Genomic DNA, 22,284 nt, shown 5'->3' on the forward strand with positions numbered 1-22,284 from the left:
TAAACATACAGGTAAACACACAGGTAACATACAGGTAACATACAGGTAACACACAGGTAACACACAGGTAACACACAGGTAGTAGTCATGTGGTGTGTAGAACAGCTGAGAGCTCACCAGACTCGTCATGGTGAACCCGATGACCTCGATGCAGCCGTCGTCATGACGCTGTGGTTCAAAGTCCTGGTGCTCGCTGGGGTGACCCCACGGCGTCGTGCCTGCACAGTACCTGCAGGACACACACCTGTTACTGACACACCTGTACAGCTGATGATGTATTGATAGCTGATGCTAAACGTCTTCATAATCAAGGAGGAAACTCTGATTCTAAAGTGAAGTAAACGTAAACATTGTCTTTTACATTTTATAAAGATAAAACGTGAACAGACAAAGGTGTGTTTGTTTTACTTCCTGCTTGGTGTACCTGGGGATGTTGAGGAAGAGCAAACACTGCAGCTTCATCTCCTGGACTTTGGTGGTCAGGTCTGTACCGTCACACTGAGGAGAGACACCACACACTGGATCAGAACACGTACACGGACTGAACACAGAGTGCTGACATGTTTAATGTTCTGTTTTTATATCAGTCACAGAGTCAGCGTCACTTCTCTTCTTCACCTGCTAAGGACCACTTTGTAATCAGAGACAGCTGTGCAACCTGTTTACATTTATTAATAATCACAAAGTTAAAAAAAAAAGGTAATAATAGATCACAAGTATTTCACGTAGCAACTTCATAAACCAACATATAAGGTGAGGGGAAGATTATCTGAGCTGCAGACGGGATGGTGTGAACGAGTGTGTTCAGAGCTGAGAGCCACAGACAGGAAGTCATCGACCGCACTGACGGAGATTTGATCGGTTTGTCTGTAAACTCTGATTTACTCTGATATTTGATTTACTCATTTACCTGACTTACAGCGGACACATAATAATCATGTTATTATGGTTTATTAAAGAGGAAGACGATGGCGACAGTGTGTTCCTTTAAATCCTCGACTCACCACCACTTTGATGTGCTTGGCAAGGTCTTTGGAACTCCCACTGAGGAAGTCAGAGAAGGCCGTCTGAAACACACAGACAGGTGATGGTTACAGACACGTCAGAGAGGAAAGAGGACAAAGAAAACACATCAGTGACACTCACCCCTGCATAAAACATCTTGTTCCTGAAGCGGCTGTTAAACTTCTCTGGATTAGCCTCTGGAAACACAAACAGAGACAGTTTGTTCATACAGACTTAGAGAACAGAATAATAACAGACTGAATCTGAATGAAACAACGAGGCGAGGACAGGCTGTCAGCTTGTTCACAGCACCAGGTCTCTGATAAGAACAAAAACAGCTGGTCTAACTACACACTCAGAATACACAAGGAAGATACAAGATACGTTTGGTGTCCAGTGAAAATCATTTCAATGCCATATTTATGTTTGAAGGGTGTGTGTGTGTGTGTGTGTGTGTGTGTGTGTGTGTGTGTGTGTGTGAACTGACCTCTGGATTCATGGAAGCCCAGAGTGACGTGAGCATCGAAGCCCAGACTGAAGTAGTTGTTGAAGACGTCGATGGGAAGCTGAGAAACAGGAAGCAGACGGACAGGAGGTTTAAAGATGGTTTCTGCAGGTGAGAGTAGAAACCAGCGACACGCTGACTCACCTTGTCCGTCTGGTGCTCGTCCTGGTCCTCGGGTCGGGCCTCTGGGTTCGACTCCACGTTCAGGTTCCAGCGGTCCAGCTGGACGACGTTCCCGTCCTCGACGTGAGAGAGGATCTTTGTAATGGGTTCGTCAGTGTAACCCTGAGAGAGGAGCATTTATATCTGACCTGTTATCATGTCTGTGGCGTTAACAGCAACAACACCTGTGTGTGTCAGTAGATCACCTGTGTGAGGTTTTATTTTCTGTTCATGAGCTGTAAGACTCACCCCTCCCCAGTTGAGGGTCCTGGCCAGGTCATTGCCCGTCCCCAGAGGAAGGATGCCCACAGGGGGCTGAGGGCGGAGATTCAACTCGTCCAACACTGACAAGATCCAGCCGACCTGAGCACACACACACACACACACACACACACACACACTTTGTATTGCCAATGTGTAAGCATGTCTTTACTGATAAATGAAGCGTCCTTCTGTTGCCAACCTGAGGACTGATTTCTAAGTGAAGGACAAGCGCTTCCGAACTACACGTCTCTACAGCTCCCTGCAGCGCTAACAATGCTAATGTTAGCTTGAGTTTGCAAACTTCAACAATTATCTGGCACCAACCACAACACAGAGTCCAACACAGAACACAGAACACGTAAACATCATCGGGGCAGTGTAGCTGCAGGAAGTACACTGCCCCTCTAATCATGGCCGTCAGGAAACATGGCCGAATATTTCTTCATGTTGTTAGCTAGCTAGTCTTGTTGTTTAACATACTGTCTCATAATATTACTGTATGTCAACTGTCCCTAATGTTATTCACTCTGAATCCGTTAGCATACCCTTAGCATTCTGGCTAATAGCTGAGCTGAAGCCTTCTATGAGCTGAGCAGACAACTCAGCTCCAGTATCCAAGACCCGTTCTATTTACTGGAGTAGTGAGCAACATTTCCATTGCATTGAGCACCATAGGATGGGAATGACTTCTTCAGGTGTTAGTCAGACCCTCAGATGCTTGTTGAAAACTTTTGATTCAGACAAAATGAAAAGTTTTAGCCTCAACGTCATCCAAAAACTCCTGATAATGGACAATTCATCAGGAAGTCTCCCTCACAAAGTGTTGTACGTGTTAAACAGTGTGTGGTTAATAGAGTTGTACTCACTGTCCCGTCTCCCCCACAGGCCAGGATCCTCAGGTTGGGCACCTTGGCGTACAGCTCCAACCTGCAGGAAACACAAAGAAACGCTCACAGACTGAGATTTACACTGAGACCGAAACTTTGGTCAAATCTAAACAGGCAGAGAAACGCTGGAGAGAACAGGAGCTAAAGGGAGCAGCTCAAATATGTGCTGTCCAAGATATAATGTTGCACACTAACAACCACTGTGATGTTCAGGTGTGAGTTTAAGGCTGCAGCTTACCCCTCTCTGGGCCCTCCCTTCGTCAGGTCAAACACCTGCCGAGGGTTCAGGTACCACATGAACGACTGGATGATCTTTGCTCCCTGGAAGTAAAAGAAAAGGTGAGAAGTTTCAGCTGATTGCAAACCTACACTGTGGGGGCCGATTACACTTTCAGCAAACAGGAACATTTCACTACCTGGTTTCCTCCACTCTTTGGGTTAACAAACACCAGCAGAGGCTTCATCAGCTGAGAGGGGAGGGGCTTCACCAGGAAGGGCTTCCAGCGGCCATCTTGGAGCTGCGAGAGAGCGAGAGAGAGAGAGAGAGAGAGCGAGAGAGAGAGAGAGAGAGAGAGAGAGAGAGAGAGAGAGAGAGAGAGCGAGAGAGAGAGAGAGAGAGAGAGAGAGAGAGCAAGAGCGAGAGAGAGAGAGAAAGAGCGAGAGAGAGAGAGAGAGAGAGAGAGCGAGAGAGCAGAGTAGAGAATAAACATCCACGAGGCTGACACATTTACAAGTGTGGCTGCACTCTGCCTCATAACCTTATCTCAGCTAATTAACCTTCATTAGACCGAAAGCAAAGCCAATTTTGGGCTTCTGTGTCTCACAAGAGATTAATTCTGCCTAACAGAGACATCAAGAAACCATCCTGTCTGTGTTCATAACGTCTCCTGTCCTCTCACAGCTGGTTAACCTCCCTCCTCCTCCTGAGCTGTGTCTGATGAACTCTCCTGCTGCTTCCAGCTCCTTCAGGCTGACCAGTGCCCAGTGTGATGAGCTGTTAGCTCGGATCAGTACCAGGATTTCTCTGATGGACACCAACTACCGGCGTCCTGTTTCAGCTGTGGAGCGCCTGTCCATCTATCTCCGCTGAGTGACAGTTTCACTGCATCTAGCAAGTCACAGGTGGGCTGAGATCTGTCTCACTACAGCGCTATGAAGCCACAACAAACAGATGTTACTGAGACTTAATGACAATAAACAGGCTGAGAGGATGCTGAGAGAACTACATCAGGATGCTGAGAGAACTACATCAGGATGCTGAGAGAACTACATCAGGATGCAGGGTTGTGAAAGGTCTGAGGTCATGCTCTGTCAGGTCTGTCTGCAAGACGACAAGAAACAACTTTAAAATGACTGTTTTTTGAATGGGGTTTGGTTGGTACATGTCTGATGCAACGTCAGGACTTCAGCAGAATCGTCCTCTCGTGGTGGACATCATCAGCAGAATCTTAACACAGACAGGCTTTGCTTTTGGTCAAACATATCATGTGAAAATGTTTGGCTTCAGATTTCCTTAACAACCTGTTGCGTTTATGTCATCATTTTCTCACCTCTGATCCCTTCTTGCTTGACTTGTTGCATTTCAGCGACGTCCTTTTCTTCTTTTTACTGGACTTTAGAGACGTCTGCAGAGAGGGAGAAACACAACAACATCAGTGGTTATACGAGATTTTTTTACAGTGTGAGGATCCAAAACACCCAAACCCCAGCAGACATCGAGCGAAGCACCATCATGTTTTGTTTAATTCTCTTCAATTTGACAGGAATAGCCTTTTGAGCGTACCTGTGTTCTGCGCACCCTGATGATCCAGGTAGGAGGGATGATGACGGCAGCGTGAGCTCCCAGAGAGCAGCACTCCTCAATCTGCTGCAGCATGAAGCACGTCACCTTGTTGTGATACTGAAACACAGACAGGAAGTGACCTCACTGTGACACTGAAACACTGACAGGACATGACCTCACTGTGACACTGAAACGCTGACAGGACGTGACCTCACTGTGACACTGAAACACAGACAGGAGGTGACATCACTGTGACACTGAAACACAGACAGGAAGTGACATCACTGTGACACTGAAACACAGACAGGACGTGACCTCACTGTGACACTGAAACACTGACAGGAAGTGACATCACTGTGACACTAAAACACTGACAGGAAGTGACTTACGGCCTGTTTGCACCACGAGCAGCTGATGGCAACGATCTCTTTGCTGTGAAATGAAAACTTCTGTTGAAATCCCTGCAGGTGATAAAATAAGAGACTCAGTCAGCTCTCTGTCTCTGCATCCTTTCAGAATAAAAGGAGGGATTGACGGAGGCTCACCTTCCCACACTGTCGACACTTCCCTGTCTGACGCCTCCTGTGCACCCAGTGGTGTCGCACCACGTTGGGCTGAAACACAACAGAGATTTGATGAACAGTTTTATTCATGTTTGGTTCAGATCCTCACAGACGAACTGAAATGAGACGTACCTCTCGGACAGCTCGAGATCCTGGTTCCCTAAACGACGGCTTGCACCTGAAATTAATCTGAGCAGAGAGACGAGAGTCTGTGAGGATGAAGGATAAAAACGTCACAGTGAAGCTGTCAGTCAGAGTTTACCTTCTCCAGCTGCTCCATACACATGGTGTGCACCGAGATCTTACAGCCAGCACACTTCTTCCTCGCCACTGACTTTTGCTGCACAAAACAACAGTTTTATTAACTGATTGATTCTTTTATTAATTAAGACGGGGGAGGGGGGTCCGAAAAAGTGGGACGGTTATTGTGTTGTTTTTGTTTGCTTAATGGGGGGGAAGTCTGGCCTCCGCTAACGTAAAGTAAATAATGACAAAGCAGAGACAAAGTTAAAAGTCACAGATACACAGTTAGCTAAGCACCACAGGGGGGCGCTGTGACTCACCAGTGATTTAGCGATGCAGTACTGCTCCCCAACATAACAGAAGTCTCCAGAACCACTGGTCTCAAACCAGATGTGGTCCCCGAACAGGGCGTTATCCTGCAACACCAGTGACATGTGAAAAACATCTGACAGCAGGAAGTCAAGAGGATTTCAGTCTCTCGTTCCACAGAGTCGATACAAAGACAAATTCTAAACTACATAAAACACGGCCCGTTATTATGTACAGCAGGGGGTAACCCTTCAGAGTGAGACGAGACCTGCAATCATTTAAAGACAAAGACACATTTCAGACTTGGTCTGACAATAAAGCATTGATCGTTGTATCTGTATCTCATCATCGTCTGCTTTCCGGTTACTTGGTTCGTTTGTTAACACATGATGACGGTGACTCACGCTCCAGTCGACGATGCTGTTGGGCTCCTGCAGCGGGTCGGTCTCTCCGGACGTCAGGACGTTGGGCTGAGCCGTCGAGTGCTGCAGGCCTGACTTTGCAAGAGCTTTCCTGAAACCACAAGAGGAGAGGAGCTTTGAAGGAAACAGATCAAAGTTTATTTATTACATTTTTTTTGTTCATGTTTTACGCTCCCTGCAAATAATGTGTTCATTTCAAACATCTGCAGGGTCCTGTCTACGATCTGGAATAGTTTAACAGAGAAAATCAGCTTTAAGTTCCCTGATGGCCAGAAAGTAGCTTCTTCTCCTCGCTGATTAATGTAAGCAGCTGATTCAAACCTCAGTCTGATGAAAGCAGCTGGTCAGAGGTGATTCTGCTGCCTGAAGCCAAATATAAATAAATATTTTAGGTGAGCAGGATAATTTCATCAGACACTTGCAGTCAATACAAAGCAGTTAATGAAATGCATTTTTCATCATGTCCTCTATGTTTCTTTGTTGTGAGACCCAGTCACCGTTAACCTTAGCAACAGAGCTGCGGTGCTGTGACCAGGATTCTCCCCGTGAGTCAGTCATGTCATTGTTAGTGAAAGCTGCTAATGAGCTGCAGCTCCATGGAGAGTATTTGTGTCTGCAGCAGAATGTCCCACTTATTTAAAGTGTGTTAAGCATCTTATAAGATGCTGCAAAAAGAATAACATGAAGATCCAGACATGAAAACATCCCTCAGATGGAGCTGTAGCCTGATGATGTAACACGAGGTTATTTAGACGATGCTTAAAGCGTTCTGTGGCAGGCAGCACGCTCAGGAGAGGAGGAGAAGCTAAAAATGTTACCCAACCGTTACCTGGAATACTTGAACAGCCCTGTCAGAAGAGCTCAAGCTCCCCTCGTACGCTAGCTCACCAAATATTCCCTTTGTTATAACTGTTAATCTGTTGCTAAGCTAACTGCTTTCACTGTTTATCCCTTACTTTTAGCCATCTATATTAACTGTTAGTTACTTTAAGCTAACTATGAGCTTAACTATTTTCTGTAACATTTAGCTAACTACTAACTGGATGTCTGTTACTTTTAGAAGGGTTGTAGTTTCTTGTAGACTTTAACGTGTTTCAAACAATCACTGAAGGATCAGACGACGGTAACGATCGGGGTGAGTGTGCGTCCTCTTCAGGACAGAGTTAGAAAATGTTGCTGCATATTAAAGAATGTAACACAGAATGTAAGGACGAGGTCAGACGGATGATTTGCTGTGGGTGTTTAGTTAGGAACAACTGCAGCTACAGATTGCTTTACTATGTCAGCTCTGCCAACAGCCATCATTGTGGACATCGAGAACTACATACAGCAGGAAGCTACTCCAGCTCTCCAGGTGGACGTCGTAGCCGTGGCCCCCCAGTGGGCTCAGGGCTCCGGGGCCCCTGTAGAAGGCCGGGTGGTTGAGGTAGTAGACCGAACTCTTGCGGCTTGGCAGCGGGGGGCCTCTTCCTGGCCAGGGGCTCCCAGCCTTGGAGATGGTGGAGATCCTCCTCCTCTTCCTCTGGCTGGAGGCACGGTAGCGGCTGTAGGGAGCAGAGTCTCCCAAAAACACCTGAGACGAGTTCCTCCGGAGGCATCGAGGGGCCCTGATCAGGGGCCGGGACGTTGAGGGAGGCTTAGGACTTCTTCTAATCACCTCCAGGGCGGCAGAGGAGCATAAGTGATGATCCAGAGACCGGGAGGTGTCATCCTCCTCCTCCTCCAGCTGCTCCGCCTCTGACAGCTGACTGTCCTCTGATTGGCTGTTGTTGGCAGTTGAATAATCGCTGCTGTCATCACCGTCTGAGTGGAGGCTGCTGGAGCGTGAAAACATCCTCCTCCTGTTGTTGACCCCGCCCCTCACCTCCACCTGCTGTTCTCCGGCTGGCAGCTCCGCCCCCATGCCCTCCTCTTCCTCCTCCTCGGCCATCTGGATGAGACTGGCCAGCAGCATGGACGGCCCCAGCAGGTGGGTGTCGATGGTCCGAAGCTTCCCCACCTTCTTCCTGCACACTGCGAACCTAGGGTTGACGTTGGGGGTGGTGGTGCTGGAGCGCCTGCGAGCGTGTCCTGTCCACCTTTTGTCTCTGGACGACTTTGCCAGACGCCCCCCTCCTGCACTTGGCACCCCCCCTGGCAGCTGGACACTGGAGCGTCTTCGCTGGGAAAGGGTGGAGGAAGGCAACCCGGCGCTGGACCTCCGACGGGCCTTGCTAGTCGGGACGGCCACACTGGGCCTCCGCTGGTGGCAGGCCTTGCCCTCTACGTCCACCTGCAGAGCGGCCTCCTTCCTCTTAAAGTGACGGCGGAAAAAAGTGTCCATGATGGTGGAAGAGAGGCGCGGCCTTCTGAAATGCTCCTCTCTGGCTGTTGGGTGCAAAAAGTAGTTAGCGGGGGGGTGCAGAGCCGAGGTTTGGGATATTCTATCAACAAAACAGGAAGTGAAAACTCAGAAGACTGATTGATTTATTGATTGACTGATTTCAATTTTCAGATTTATAGCGAGCCGAAGTGAAACTTTCACTTCCTGGACACAAACAATAACAAAGACGTGAATGCTGCTGCGCTGGTGAATGTTCGTGGGAGTTGTAGTTTTTGTTTCACCTCATCAGCTGCTGGAGCTGGTTGGTCTTAGGAAGGTGAACAACAAGAAGAAAGATGAAATGTGGAATGAGAGATTGCATGACTTAAGACGCCAGCAGAACAGAGACTAAACAGGAAGTGATGTCATAACTTTGGCTCTCTATAAAACTACTGGACCACCACACTCTGTAAACGTGTTTCTGACACATCATCACTGTTTTAACCCGACAGAGACACATCAATTATTAAACACCCAGAGGAAAAGTGTGCGTGTGTGCGCGCGTGTGTGTGTGCGTGTGTGTGTGTGTGTGTGCGTGTGTGTGTGTGCGTGTGTGTGTGTGTGTGTGTGTGCGTGTGTGTGTGTGTGTGTGTGCGTGTGCGTGTGTGTGTGTGTGCGTGTGTTTGTGTGCGTGTGTGCGTGTGTGTGTGTGCGTGTGTGTGTGCGCGTGTGTGTGTGTGCGTGTGTGTGTGTGTGTGTGTGTGCGTGTGTGTGTGTGTGCGTGTGTGTGTGTGTGTGTGCGTGTGTGTGTGTGTGGGGGGGGGGTACTCCACAGGGGGAGCAGCACGACAACAGGAAGAGACAATAATTAAGGCCAAGGCTACCTGCTGGCGTCTCGCCCGCCAAACAAAAACATGACAGCAGTAATGAGTGTGTGACGACAGGCAGCAGCAGCTCCTCTCTCCTCTCACTCTGACAGAATAATAAGATACTGATAATAAAGTGTTTACAGTGTATGGCCTGTATGAGGTTTAATTATAGTGTTCTCACTGTGATCCCTGCTGTATGTTCGGGGTCACTGGGTCAGAGAACACAGCTTAGCAGCAGGACGTGACGCGAGCGGCCCTTCATGAGGAGACGTACCTGTTGTCTGATTATCAGCGTCTGAGCGGCCAGCAGCAGATTAGTGACCCACAGAACACCTGCAGGGAAACCTCTCTATTTATAGCACTTCCTCCTCACTTTCACTCTGCAGCCTCACCTGTAACAGCATCACCTGTAACTGTACCTGTCTGACTGGCAGACAATCACACATCTCAGGTTACCTTCTGATCAGACCTTTCAACACCTGTAACCTGACGCTCAGCACTCTACCTGAGTGTCTCAGGTATGATGCACCTGTAGGGCAGACACTAACACAGCTTAGTTATTGTTACAGTAGAAGATAAAGGCGCATCTCATCATGTCTTGATCCTGTCCTGTGTCGTGTTCTCTCATCCTTCTTTCATAAGCGCAGGGGGCCTTCTGTGACACGATGATGGAACTGATCATTTCTGCTGCCTCATAAGAGTTAAAATGATCCTGCTCATTATGTCAGAGGATATCTGAGTGTTATCAGAGTGTGTGTGCAGACTGCAGTGTGACACCAGCAGCAGAACAAACACGCCTGCTGAGCAGGATGCTGCTGTCGGCTGGACAAACAGCAGCAGACGGACTGCTGAAGACTGATGAACTGCTGCCACATGTAAACAAACAGAGAACCAATGACCAGCCGTTTGTCTCACAGAGGAGACCAACACAGATCAGAACACCGGGGGTTAATGTACCTGGAGCCTGCGGCCGTGTGGCCGTGACCGGTTCACAGCCTTGATGATATTCAGTACGCCGACACGCCCTCTCATGTGAAATCGTCAGTAACAAACAGTCTCTCAGTAACGTCTCGTTTCTGAGCTGTGATTAAAACATGTCTGTTAAAGCGTGAGGCTCAGTTTGAACTGAGGAGCAGCTGCTTCAGACAGTTTCAGCACTCTGCACATTATCACCAGCTCCTCTGACCCGTCTGCGGGGCGTGCCCACAGTTTGAACAGATTAAATAGATCCATTAAACCGGGCCTCTTTAGGATCCAGTGCCGGAGACGGCCACAGATCCGGATCACACTGTGAGTCAGTGGGACACCTGCTCTGACATTATGAAGAAGACAGGTGCACTGACTGTATCACTCTGTTACACTGAACATGACCACACCAACAACAAAGTCACTAATTAACATGATGGCTTCACATCCAGTAGATCAACCATGTTCAATAACAACTTCATAATGAATTATATCATATAAAGATATTTATTATTGGTCAACATCAGCATCAGTCGAGTGCATCTGGTGGAAGTTCAGTTCTGTTCTTTGTAACGTCCAGCAGAGAGTGACTTTACTAAAGTCTGATCCTATAGAAGTCTATGAGAACATGCTCCTCCTCCTCTCCTGATGTATTCCCTCAGTAAACATGTTCCTGATGACTTTATGGTCTCAGTCTCTAGTTTCAAGTCTTCTTCAACACAGCATGATGTTCATTTAGTCACTGATGCTCCCATTGAGAGTCACACAGACCAGGAGGAGGGGAGGGGTTAGGGCGGGGCTACCTGTGAGTGACAGGTTTGCTCTTGTTTAACAGCCTCTTTTAAGCCAGCCAAAATTAGCATCTCAGCTAATCACACAGTCTCCACGGGTCAGTAGAGCTGCTAACAGGACTCGTTTATACGCAGGGCCACTCAAACGTCCGTCACACGTGCAGCAGAAATAAAACCATAGTGTCCAAACTCTGACCATGACCTGACCTTGTTACGTCGCTACGGTAACTTCAAGTTAACATAGTAACTAACATAAACAAACAGTATTTAAAGAAACAGTACACCCTGCTAACCAAGCTAGCTCAAGCTGAGAACCTCACGTTTGCAGATCTCTTACACCCTCCATATATGGTCACTTCTGGTTCCAACACAATCAAAGATGGTGAACTGACTGCCAACTGTAGCGTTGATTCAAGGCAGGAAAGCAGGTTTCCTATGTGCAAATGTGGATAGAAACACGCTTCCTGTCAAAAGGGGAATGCCCATAAAAGGACTAAACAGGAAGTGTGAGTGTAAAATCAATCAGAATTCTGTCATCTGGGTTTGACCCTAAAACAACTCCTAACTCAGAGAACTAAGACTGACACAAAGTGTCTTTGCTCGCTTGCTCTTGTGTTTGGATTCAGACAACATTTGATAAATAAAACTTTTAAAGCAGAAAGAAAGCAAATAATAAAGCAAATAATCTGGTATATTATAAGCAGAAGTATTGATTGATTGGAACACAGTTTTAACCTGTTGAAAAGAGGAACAAGAACACCTGTAACATCCTAAACCAAACTCTGACTTGCATCATGTGGCCGGTGGCACGAGCTCAGAAGTGTAATCTCTTTCATTCAGTAATTTAACAGAGAGGTCACCACAGGACAAGCACAGAGCGAGCGAGAGAGAGAGAGAGCACGTGAGGTGGTCCAGATCATAAAAAACTACAGAAACATGAAGAAACTAAGAAAGAAGGGAAGAGATGAGCTTAGCTTAGCTTAATACAACCTGAGAGGAAGCGTCAGTCAGTCCTGATGGACGGAGAGGAAGAGCACACTGAGAGAGGCAGAGGGGCGAGAGAGAGAGAGAGAGAGAGAGAGAGAGAGAGAGAGAGAGAGAGAGAGACTAAGCTGCTGATTTAAAATAACTCTTCACACACAGAGGATGAATCTGATCTGAGAGCAGCTTCAGGTCCGAGTCTCTGCTTTAAATTGGACCGAGCTGCTCCAGGATCAGCTCACCCTCTGAGGATGAGCAGCTCCACCTTTTGTAATTCAGCTCGTCTGAAGATGAATGGAGCTGCCGAAACCTCTCCAACATCCCAGAATACTCTTCATTAGCACTTCAAGGCTTCGAGGCGCTGCTGCATTATGGTTCTGATTAAACTACAATAAAAAACAGGAAGTGAGGCTGCATGTTAATGTGAACAAACGTGATCTCTGATAACGTGATTTATGTTCCCATCAGGTCTTAAGTTTCTCTGAAACAGAACAATCGATCTGTTGAAACACTGATTCAACATATTTGTGTTAATGTGGCTAACTAGTACGGAGTCCTACGAGGGCCATTAAAAAAAATAAATCTGTAAAAAAGAAAAAAGCTGTGTGAATGTAAAGATGAATAACTTGGTGAATTTTAAACATATATAAGTAATAATAATAATAACAATAATAATAATAATGAAATATAAAAATTAAAAATATGTAACTACATTTTCAATATGTGAAATATTGAGAAACAACTATAAATTTAAGGAATGAAGAAATAAAAAATATGGACAAAAAAAAATCTATACAAGAAAAATAAGTAATAATAAAAATAACAGGTGAATTTAATATGTAGAAATATACAGAAAAAAACATAAAAATAATAATAAGAAAAAATAAATACGTCAATAAAGTGTAGAAAGATATAAAAGATGTAAAAAATAACAAAGTGAAAAATGTAAATAAATGAAGAGAAATACCTCAATTTAAAAACAAAATGTAGAAATTATTCCCTCCTTCATATAATGTATTTTCCTAAACATTTACTTATTCTATAATTATAAATATATTTTTTTCACTTATATTTTTCGTATCCCTTCAGGTTTCCGTCCTTCCTGTCGAGGCTGAGTAATCGATTCCTTCAGCTTAATCAAACTGTCCTGTGATCAATTACATGAAATTGCTTATTAATATTACTGTTTAATACTTTGTCTATTTCCACTTATTTCTAGTTTGTATTAATTAGATTTATTATTTATTTGACAGATGTATTTTTAATGGCACCTTTCTGACTCCATAGATGAGTGACCACTCTGCTGCCAGCTTCTGTTGCTGCTGTTGAGGGAGCTGCAGATAAAGATTCATCTGACCATCAATTAAACTGCAGATGAGATCAGCTTTTATTGATCAGACAGGAGGTCAGGTGTTGCAGCAGGACAACAACAAACTTTATTTATTGGCACATTTCATACCAAATACAAATATTACACTAAATATATCCGTCCAATAGGAAGGGAGAGCCAAGAGAGGGACACAAAACATTGTGACAGCTGAGAAAATGCATTTTAATTGTTTTCCCTCGCAGGAGAAAAAAGTGAGAAATGTTTTGTCACGCTGACTCAGAGACACCTGACAAGGTGCTCGATTGGTCCAACCCTCCAAAGCACAGACAGTGAAAGTGTGATCGTGAGTGTGTGAGGGTACACGATCATGGCGCCACACGTTACCTGGAAACCAGACAGGCCATTAAATCTAATAAGAAAAAAGCCGACCTGCAGCGTGTGTGTGTGTGTGTGTGCATGTGTGTGTGTGCGTGTGTGTGTGTGTGTGCGTGTGTGTGTGTGTGCGTGCGTGTGCGTGTGCGTGTGCGTGTGCGTGTGTGTGTGTGTGTGTGCGTGTGCGTGCGTGTGCGTGCATGCGTGTGTGTGTGTGTGTGTGTGTGTGTGCGTGTGTGTGTGTGTGTGTGTGTGTGCGTGTGTGTGTGTGTGTGTGTGTCTGACAGTCTTTACATATTTTAAGATCAGATCAGTTTTATTTAACAAACAGAAGTCAGAAAGGCCTTCATGTTCATCATTTGCAAATATTTAATTGTTGTCACTTACAGATAAACATATTTGCGGTTCCCATCACCGTCCACGCTCGCATTGTTTACATTTGTTAAAACTTTATTGAATACGACTTCAATTTACAAACATTTGTTACATGCAGTGGGGGTTTGCATACATCACCAGGTTCGCTATGAACTCTGGGTAAGTCCCACAGGAAAGTCTGCAGATATACGGACTCACGGAAAGTCCGTACTTTGGCGTTAAAAAGTCGGCATCAGAGCCCTCACACACTCTGCGACCTCACAGTGGGACAGCACCAAGCACTCACACACACGCAGCGGGAACGCACCTCAAAGTCTGTGAGTCTGTGAGTGTGGAGATTGGGACTGGGCCTGACACCACTGTGACGTGTTTGACTTCCTGTGTTGTTTCCTCTTTGAAATGAAGAGTTCTTCTTCTGTGGTTCTCACAGTGACTGATTACCTGCAAGAGGCTTAAAAGATCAGCAGCTCCTGTCCTGGTTGGATCTCAGCCGTCAGACTGACCTGGTCAGGTACTTAGAACCAGCGTCCACCCACAAGCACCGCCTCACTGACAGAGAAACATGACTCACAAACTATTTCAAAGTGTTTAAACCTGGGTCCTATTTTTATGTACTTTAGGGACTCTTCATCTCTGTATATTTCTGTAACACAGTAAACAGATGGATGCAGCAGTAGACTCACCTCTCTCACTTTCTGCACACACCAGTGACTTCAGATCAAACCATGAACATGAAACCAGCTCGGCCACAGAGTCTGCAGGGAGCCTCTGAGCTTTGACGCCGCTCCGCTTTCACCGAGACGAAAAGTGATCGTGGAGCCGGAGAGAGTGAGGGATCAGTTTTCAGAGCCACAGAGAGACAAATAAACTAATTACTTAATTTGGTCGGTCAGCGACAGTCAGACAAATCTGACGAATACATGTGATCAGACGGCTTCCTGCTGCCAGTTCGTGACACCACTGATACTCACACTGATGCTAAGATCACTGAACCTGCAGGAAGTGTGAAAGCTGACATGAGTGTCCCCGAGTCACCACAACATCTCTGTCTTTAAAGCTCAGGTGACGATAACGTCTGTGCTGCCCTCTGCTGGTCACATCCATTACTGCACCCAGCAATTTAAATTACACTTTATAGGCAGGATGTTCTGCTGCACATTTGACCTTTGACCTCTGCTTCTTCTTGTCTTCCTAATCATCCAGCTTTCTCTCTTCCATCACAGCTCCTCCATCACGCCTCCTCCTCCTCCCGACATCTCTTCTCTTTTACTTCATCTCTCATCATCTGCTTCTCTCCCTCCTCCTGCACTCCTCTGCTCCTCCAAAGAAGGAGAAGCTCTTTACCCAGCGCCCTCTCTCTCTCTTTTACTAGTTGGTAAACCTCCTCCTCCTCCTCCTCCTCCTCATCCTCCTCCTCCTCATTCTCCACCTCCTCCACCTCCCTGAGAGTCGGAGTCTCTCCTGGACCAGACTATTTATAGAAACAGGGCAAGTAAGTGACAAAGATAGCCCAGGAAGTGGGTCTGTGTAATCCCTGGGTCCTCACACACACACACACACACACACACACACGCTCGCTCAGGTTTCACCTCATGAATCTGTCTGATGGTTCAGAGCGTAAACGAGCTGCTGACATCGTCTCTGACTCTCTGAGATGTTTCTGTTTCCTCTGAGGGTCTAAAACTGGACGAAGCTGTAGCCTAGTTCCATATATAGCTGCAACACACACACACACACAAACACACACACACACACACACCTTCACTTCACAGATTCTCGCTGGCTTGTTTTCTGACCTGAAACTTCTTTATGAAAACACATTAAAGGGTCAGTCCGCTCTCTGACCTCGAGTGCCGCGCGGCCCGTTTGGAGCTTCTTGTTCAGGTGTCTCAGGTGTTACAGCTGCTCTGACACAGAGAAGCACAGAGACCTGTATGAGACATGTACGGCTCTGGGCTCATTCACATATAACTGCCAGAAGAAAGTTCAATACAAAACAAGAGTAAGTTCAGTGCACAGTTTGAAGTCTGAGTGTCAGGCACTCACAGGGAGGAGTTATAGAGTCTGATGGCCACAGGCAGGAATGACTTCCTGTTGCGTTCTGTGGTGCATCATGGGAGTCTTTGAATGAACGTGCTCTGTGTTTAACCAGCACGTCATGGAGCGGGTGGGAGACATTGTCCAAGATAAGCCATCAGTTGGACAGCGTCCTCCTGTCTGACACCACAGCTCCACCCCCGCCTCGTCACCGGCCTTGTGGATCCGTTTGTTCAGTCTGTTGGCGTCAGCGACTCTCAGCCTGCTGCCCGGCACACAGCAGCAAACAGGACAGCACTCACCACCACAGACTCGTAGAACATCCTCAGCATCGTCCTGCAGAGGTTAAAGGACCTCAGCCTCCGCAGGAAGTCGAGGCGGCTCAGGCCCTTCTTGTAGACGGCGTCAGTGTTCTTGTCCCAGTCCGGTTTATTATCCAAGTACACCCCCAAGTACCTAAACTCCTCCACAGTGTCCACACTGACCCCCTGGATGGAGACAGGGGTCACCGGTGCCTTAGCCCTCCTCAGATCCACAATCAGCTCTTTGTCTTTGCCACGTTGAGCTGGAGATGGTTCTGCTCACACCTTCTGACAAAGTTTCCACCACAGTCCTGTCGATACGTCCAGCTGCAGTACACTCATCAGAAGGTGGCAGGTCTCTGTGTTGTGGTGGAAGTCTGTGGTGTAGAGGGTGGGAGGAAGGGAGACAGGACTGCCCCCTGTGGAGCCGCAGTGTGTCTGACACACAGTGTGTCTGCCAGTCAGGTCGTCCACAATCCAGGACACGAGAGGAGCATCCACCTGCACCTGTCAGCTCCTCACCCAGCAGAGCTGGCCGGATGGTGTTGAGAGCACTGGCTTGCTGGCTTGTCCAGGTGAGCGTAGAAGCGGCTGAGCAGGAAAGTGATGGCGTCCTCATCTCCAAGTCGGGGCTGGTGGTCGGGTACATCCTGCTGCAGCCACGTTCAGTGTCTCTGATGCAACATCAGGACGTCAGATGAGTCTCACCGCTGATCACATCAAACACATTCTCACTACACCTCCTGAGCCACATCGTGCTGACACAGAAAGTCTGATCATATGGAACCAAAACTATTAGTGTGACATGAAAGCACCATGTCCTGTCTCCACACAGCAGCAGCCTTCTGCTGTCCAACAACCTTCAACATGTGATACAACGCGTGTGTCTGCACAGACACGTCACAACACACGTCACAACACACGTCACAGCACACGTCACAAAACACGTCACAACACACGTCACAACACACGACACAAAACACGTCACAACACACGACACAAAACACGTCACAACACACGTCACAACACACAACACAACACACGTCACAACACACGACACAACACACGACACAACACACAACACACGTCACAACACACGACACAAAACACGTCACAACACACGTCACAACACACGTCACAAAACACGTCACAACACACGTCACAACACACGTCACAACACACGTCACAACACACGACACAAAACACGTCACAACACACGTCACAACACACGTCACAACACACAACACAACACACGTCACAACACACGACACAACACACGACACAACACACAACACACGTCACAACACACGACACAAAACACGTCACAACACACGTCACAACACACGACACAAAACACGTCACAACACACGTCACAACACGTCACAACACACAACACAACACACGTCACAACACACGTCACAACACACGACACAAAACACGTCACAACACACGTCACAACACACGTCACAACACACGTCACAACACACGACACAAAACACGTCACAACACACAACACAACACACGTCACAACACACGTCACAACACACGACACAACACACGTCACAACACACGTCACAACACACAACACACGCCACAACACACGTCACAACACACGACACAACACACGACACAACACACGACACACGTCACAACACACGTCACAACACACGACACAACACAAAACACGTCACAACACACAACACACGACACAAAACACGTCACAACACACAACACACGTCACAACACACGTCACAACACACAACACACGACACAACACACGTCACAACACACAACACACGACACAACACACGTCACAACACACAACACACGACACAACACACGTCACAACACACGACACACGTCACAACACACGACACAACACACAACACACGACACAACACACGTCACAACACACAACACACGACACAACACACGTCACAACACACAACACACGACACAACACACGTCACAACACACAACACACGACACAACACACGTCACAACACACGACACACGTCACAACACACGACACAACACACAACACACGACACAACACACGTCACAACACACAACACACGACACAACACACGTCACAACACACAACACACGACACAACACACGTCACAACACACGACACACGTCACAACACACAACACATGACACAACACACGTCACAACACACAACACACGACACAACACACGTCACAACACACAACACACGTCACAACACACGTCACAACACACAACACACGACACAACACACGTCACAACACACGACACACGACACAACACACGTCACAACACACGACACACGACACAACACACGTCACAACACACAACACACGACACAACACACAACACATGACACAACACACGTCACAACACACAACACACGTCACAACACACGACACGTCACAACACACGACACATGACACAACACACGTCACAACACACAACACACGTCACAACACACGTCACAACACACAACACACGTCACAACACACGTCACAACACACAACACACGACACAACACACGTCACAACACACAACACACGTCACAACACACGACACACGTCACAACACACGACACACGTCACAACACACAACACATGACACAACACACAACACACGTCACAACACACGTCACAACACACAACACACGTCACAACACACAACACACGACACAACACACGTCACAACACACGTCACAACACACGACACACGTCACAACACATGACACAACACACGTCACAACACACGTCACAACACACGTCACAACACACGACACACGTCACAACACACGTCACAACACACAACACACGTCACAACACACGTCACAACACACAACACACGACACGTCACAACACACGACACATGACACAACACACGTCACAACACACAACACACGTCACAACACACAACACACGTCACAACACACGTCACAACACACAACACACGACACGTCACAACACACGACACATGACACAACACACGTCACAACACACGACACACGTCACAACACACAACACACGTCACAACACACGTCACAACACACAACACACGACACGTCACAACACACGACACATGACACAACACACGTCACAACACACAACACACGTCACAACACACGTCACAACACACGACACAACACACGACACAACACACGTCACAACACACAACACACGTCACAACACACGTCACAACACACAACACACGACACAACACACAACACACATCACAACACACGACACAACACACGACACAACACACGTCACAACACACAACACACGTCACAACACACGACACAACACACAACACACGTCACAACACACAACACACGTCACAACACACAACACACGACACAACACACAACACACGTCACAACACACGACACAACACACAACACACATCACAACACACGTCACAAGACACGTCACAACACACGTCACAACACACGTCACAACACACGTCACAACACAATAAATGTCCTTATATTCAACAACACACATTTACAAACACACATCACAACAGGAAGTGAACTTGAGCTGGTAACAAGCGAATCTTCAGTCAGCGCTAACACGGGACAGAGATCTGTGAGAACTCGGAGCAGAGAGCACTCAGGCCCCGCCTCAATCACTGACACCTGACCGTCTGTCACAGGTGAAAGACCTGCTGTGACAACACGGATGGGGGCGTGGCCTGTGTAAGACCTGATGAGCATCAGTGAAACAGAATAAGAGCAGGGGTCCATTTCAGACAGCAACATTTGTTCTGAGCGTGTGTGTGTGTGTGTGTGTGTGTGTGTGTGTGTGTGTGTGTGTGTGTGTGTGTGTGTGTGTCTGTGTGTGTGTGTGTGTGTGTGTGTGTGTGTGTGCGTGTGTGTGCGTGTGTCAGTTGAGCTCACTGTGACACCATCAGACTGAGACTGTCTAAAGAGTTAAAGACCGTGGGCTCAAAGGGCTGATGTTTCCTCTGCCCAGCTTTGTATCACAGTGTGTACAAACACTCATCAACAAGTAAAAGAAGAAGAAGAAGAAGTGTGGTCCTCCTCTCTCTCTCTTTATTCCCTCTCTCTCTCTCTTCCTCAGCACAGCACGATGCTCAGATCTCTTCACGCTCAGAGACGCTGACGGCCTTAAACCTTTTGTTCATCAGCTCCTGCAGCTCGTTGTTTCTGTGCTGAACGTGATCATCATGTTTATATTTGTACGTCACAGTGTGACACAGGCTGCTCTGCCTGTATTACACAGACATGACTGAGCATGTGCGACACCAGACTGGTTCTTTAAACACAGCTCATGTGACATGCTGATATGTTTAAGACAAAGTACAGCTGATGCAGACGAGCGTTGACACTTTGTCCAGATAAATCTCCAACACACATTTTCAGTGAATCCAGTAGCTTGATGGACGAGGCCGGATCAAATCACTTAAATGTGAGCTCAGAGAACATCGTAGAGTTATTAATGAGTTATTAATCAGCTCTTAATCAAAGTACAATCAATTCATCAGGAACAGTTTGGGTCCAACAGGGTCCAAAACGATAAACTGAAAATACACGAGAATATTTATAAGTGTTAGTGTTAGGGTCATTTGTTTATTTTAATGTGTTTATTTTGCAATTGTTCTTTTTAGCAATTTCTTATAGAACCAAGCTGTCAATCAACTGGCTTTGGGCGGGTCTTCCTGTCTCTTTTAATGGAACTCCTACGACTCTAAAGCTAGCTGGCTAAAAGTGCAAAGTAAAAGTGTGATTCATGTTGTTTGTTCGAAGCTACAGACCCACAGAGGAGCGGGAAGTTCTGCTGGTATCAAAATGTTGAAATCAGAGAAAGTATTTAGACATTTACAAACAGCACGACCCTGCAGAGTTTGTGATGTAACAGCGTGTGGATCCTTTCAGCATCAGTTCAGTCGGTGACTAACAGACTGCAGAGGAGCTGCAGCTGTAATCAGGTTAGAGAGGGAAGCATCAGGCAGCAGGTCCACTCTTCATCCTGATTGTGACTGACAGACCAATAATTAGTAATCTGTCCAATCAATCAAATCATCTCCGAGCAGAGGCCTGTCACTGCAGGAACACACCCTCCCACTGTGCCTCACATCAGCTTTAAAGGCCACACCAGGAGCCCACACAGATCACACAGACCTTCTTCTGAAGACGATCCTCTCTATCTGTGAGACATCTTCAGCGACAGCACATCAGGGTTTTTATCAACGTTAGAGTTTCTAAATTAAGTTTGTATTTTACACTATGCTTTTGGAGAAGTACGCAAGTGTGTGACAACATGACAGAAAGGATCCCTACAGAGATAGACCTTTTTGTTACAGAGGAAGAGGATTGTTTTAACCACACACAGACGTTACATCGCTCTCTGCACACACACCAGACTCCATTCATAAAAGCACAGATTTTACCTCACAGGACACAGGAGCTGCTGGCTTACTGCTGCCTCGACCTGTTAGTTTGTTTGTGATATGTTTTGGGTTCTGGGTTGTTAAATGGTTAGTCTGGATCCAACAAAGTATTTGTAAACACACAATAACACAAACACAAACAGACTGAGGCAGAAGTGAACAAGCAACCCCATGGGGAAAATGCTGGTTTTGTGAAAGGAGTCTGGTTCCTTTGAAAAAGGCGATTCAAGCTTCAACTTTGTAATCTTTCTAATGTACAGAACTTTTGGCCTGAAGGTGGCGCTGTGATTATGATCAGGGGCAGTATTGTACATACTGTATAATCAAAACTGTACAAACAATGTACGACCGTACAGTCTGTGCAGCTTATTCTGAGCCATATTCAGGTGGCGGCCTCT

The 22,284-nt window shown here is 46.8% G+C and overlaps 1 protein-coding gene across 4 annotated transcripts in view; it reads right to left on the reverse strand.

Annotated features, from left to right (window-relative positions):
* Positions 1-22,284, reverse strand: part of dgkzb (diacylglycerol kinase, zeta b) — a 46,616-nt gene that overhangs the window by 18,556 nt on the left and 5,776 nt on the right. For 2 of the 4 annotated variants that reach the window (XM_069685881.1, XM_069685880.1), the window contains exons 1-19: positions 7,472-8,466; positions 6,126-6,234; positions 5,733-5,828; positions 5,432-5,509; positions 5,302-5,358; positions 5,152-5,220; positions 4,996-5,067; positions 4,607-4,723; positions 4,374-4,448; positions 3,240-3,341; positions 3,062-3,144; positions 2,803-2,863; positions 1,922-2,035; positions 1,655-1,795; positions 1,493-1,571; positions 1,147-1,202; positions 1,005-1,067; positions 425-498; positions 118-229 (exon numbers count right to left, since the gene is read on the reverse strand). In XM_069685881.1, the coding sequence (XP_069541982.1) occupies positions 118-229; positions 425-498; positions 1,005-1,067; positions 1,147-1,202; positions 1,493-1,571; positions 1,655-1,795; positions 1,922-2,035; positions 2,803-2,863; positions 3,062-3,144; positions 3,240-3,341; positions 4,374-4,448; positions 4,607-4,723; positions 4,996-5,067; positions 5,152-5,220; positions 5,302-5,358; positions 5,432-5,509; positions 5,733-5,828; positions 6,126-6,234; positions 7,472-8,466 (2,553 nt within the window). Of the gene's footprint in view, positions 1-117; positions 230-424; positions 499-1,004; positions 1,068-1,146; positions 1,203-1,492; positions 1,572-1,654; positions 1,796-1,921; positions 2,036-2,802; positions 2,864-3,061; positions 3,145-3,239; positions 3,342-4,373; positions 4,449-4,606; positions 4,724-4,995; positions 5,068-5,151; positions 5,221-5,301; positions 5,359-5,431; positions 5,510-5,732; positions 5,829-6,125; positions 6,235-7,471; positions 8,467-22,284 lie in introns of those variants that run through there. The other 2 variants (XM_069685883.1, XM_069685882.1) reach the window with 2 other exon arrangements.

This window comes from Semicossyphus pulcher, unplaced genomic scaffold (assembly GCF_022749685.1).
Source record: "Semicossyphus pulcher isolate SPU_LCO1_2020_fin unplaced genomic scaffold, fSemPul1.0.p SCAF_8, whole genome shotgun sequence".
Classification (NCBI taxonomy): Eukaryota; Metazoa; Chordata; class Actinopteri; order Labriformes; family Labridae; genus Semicossyphus; species Semicossyphus pulcher.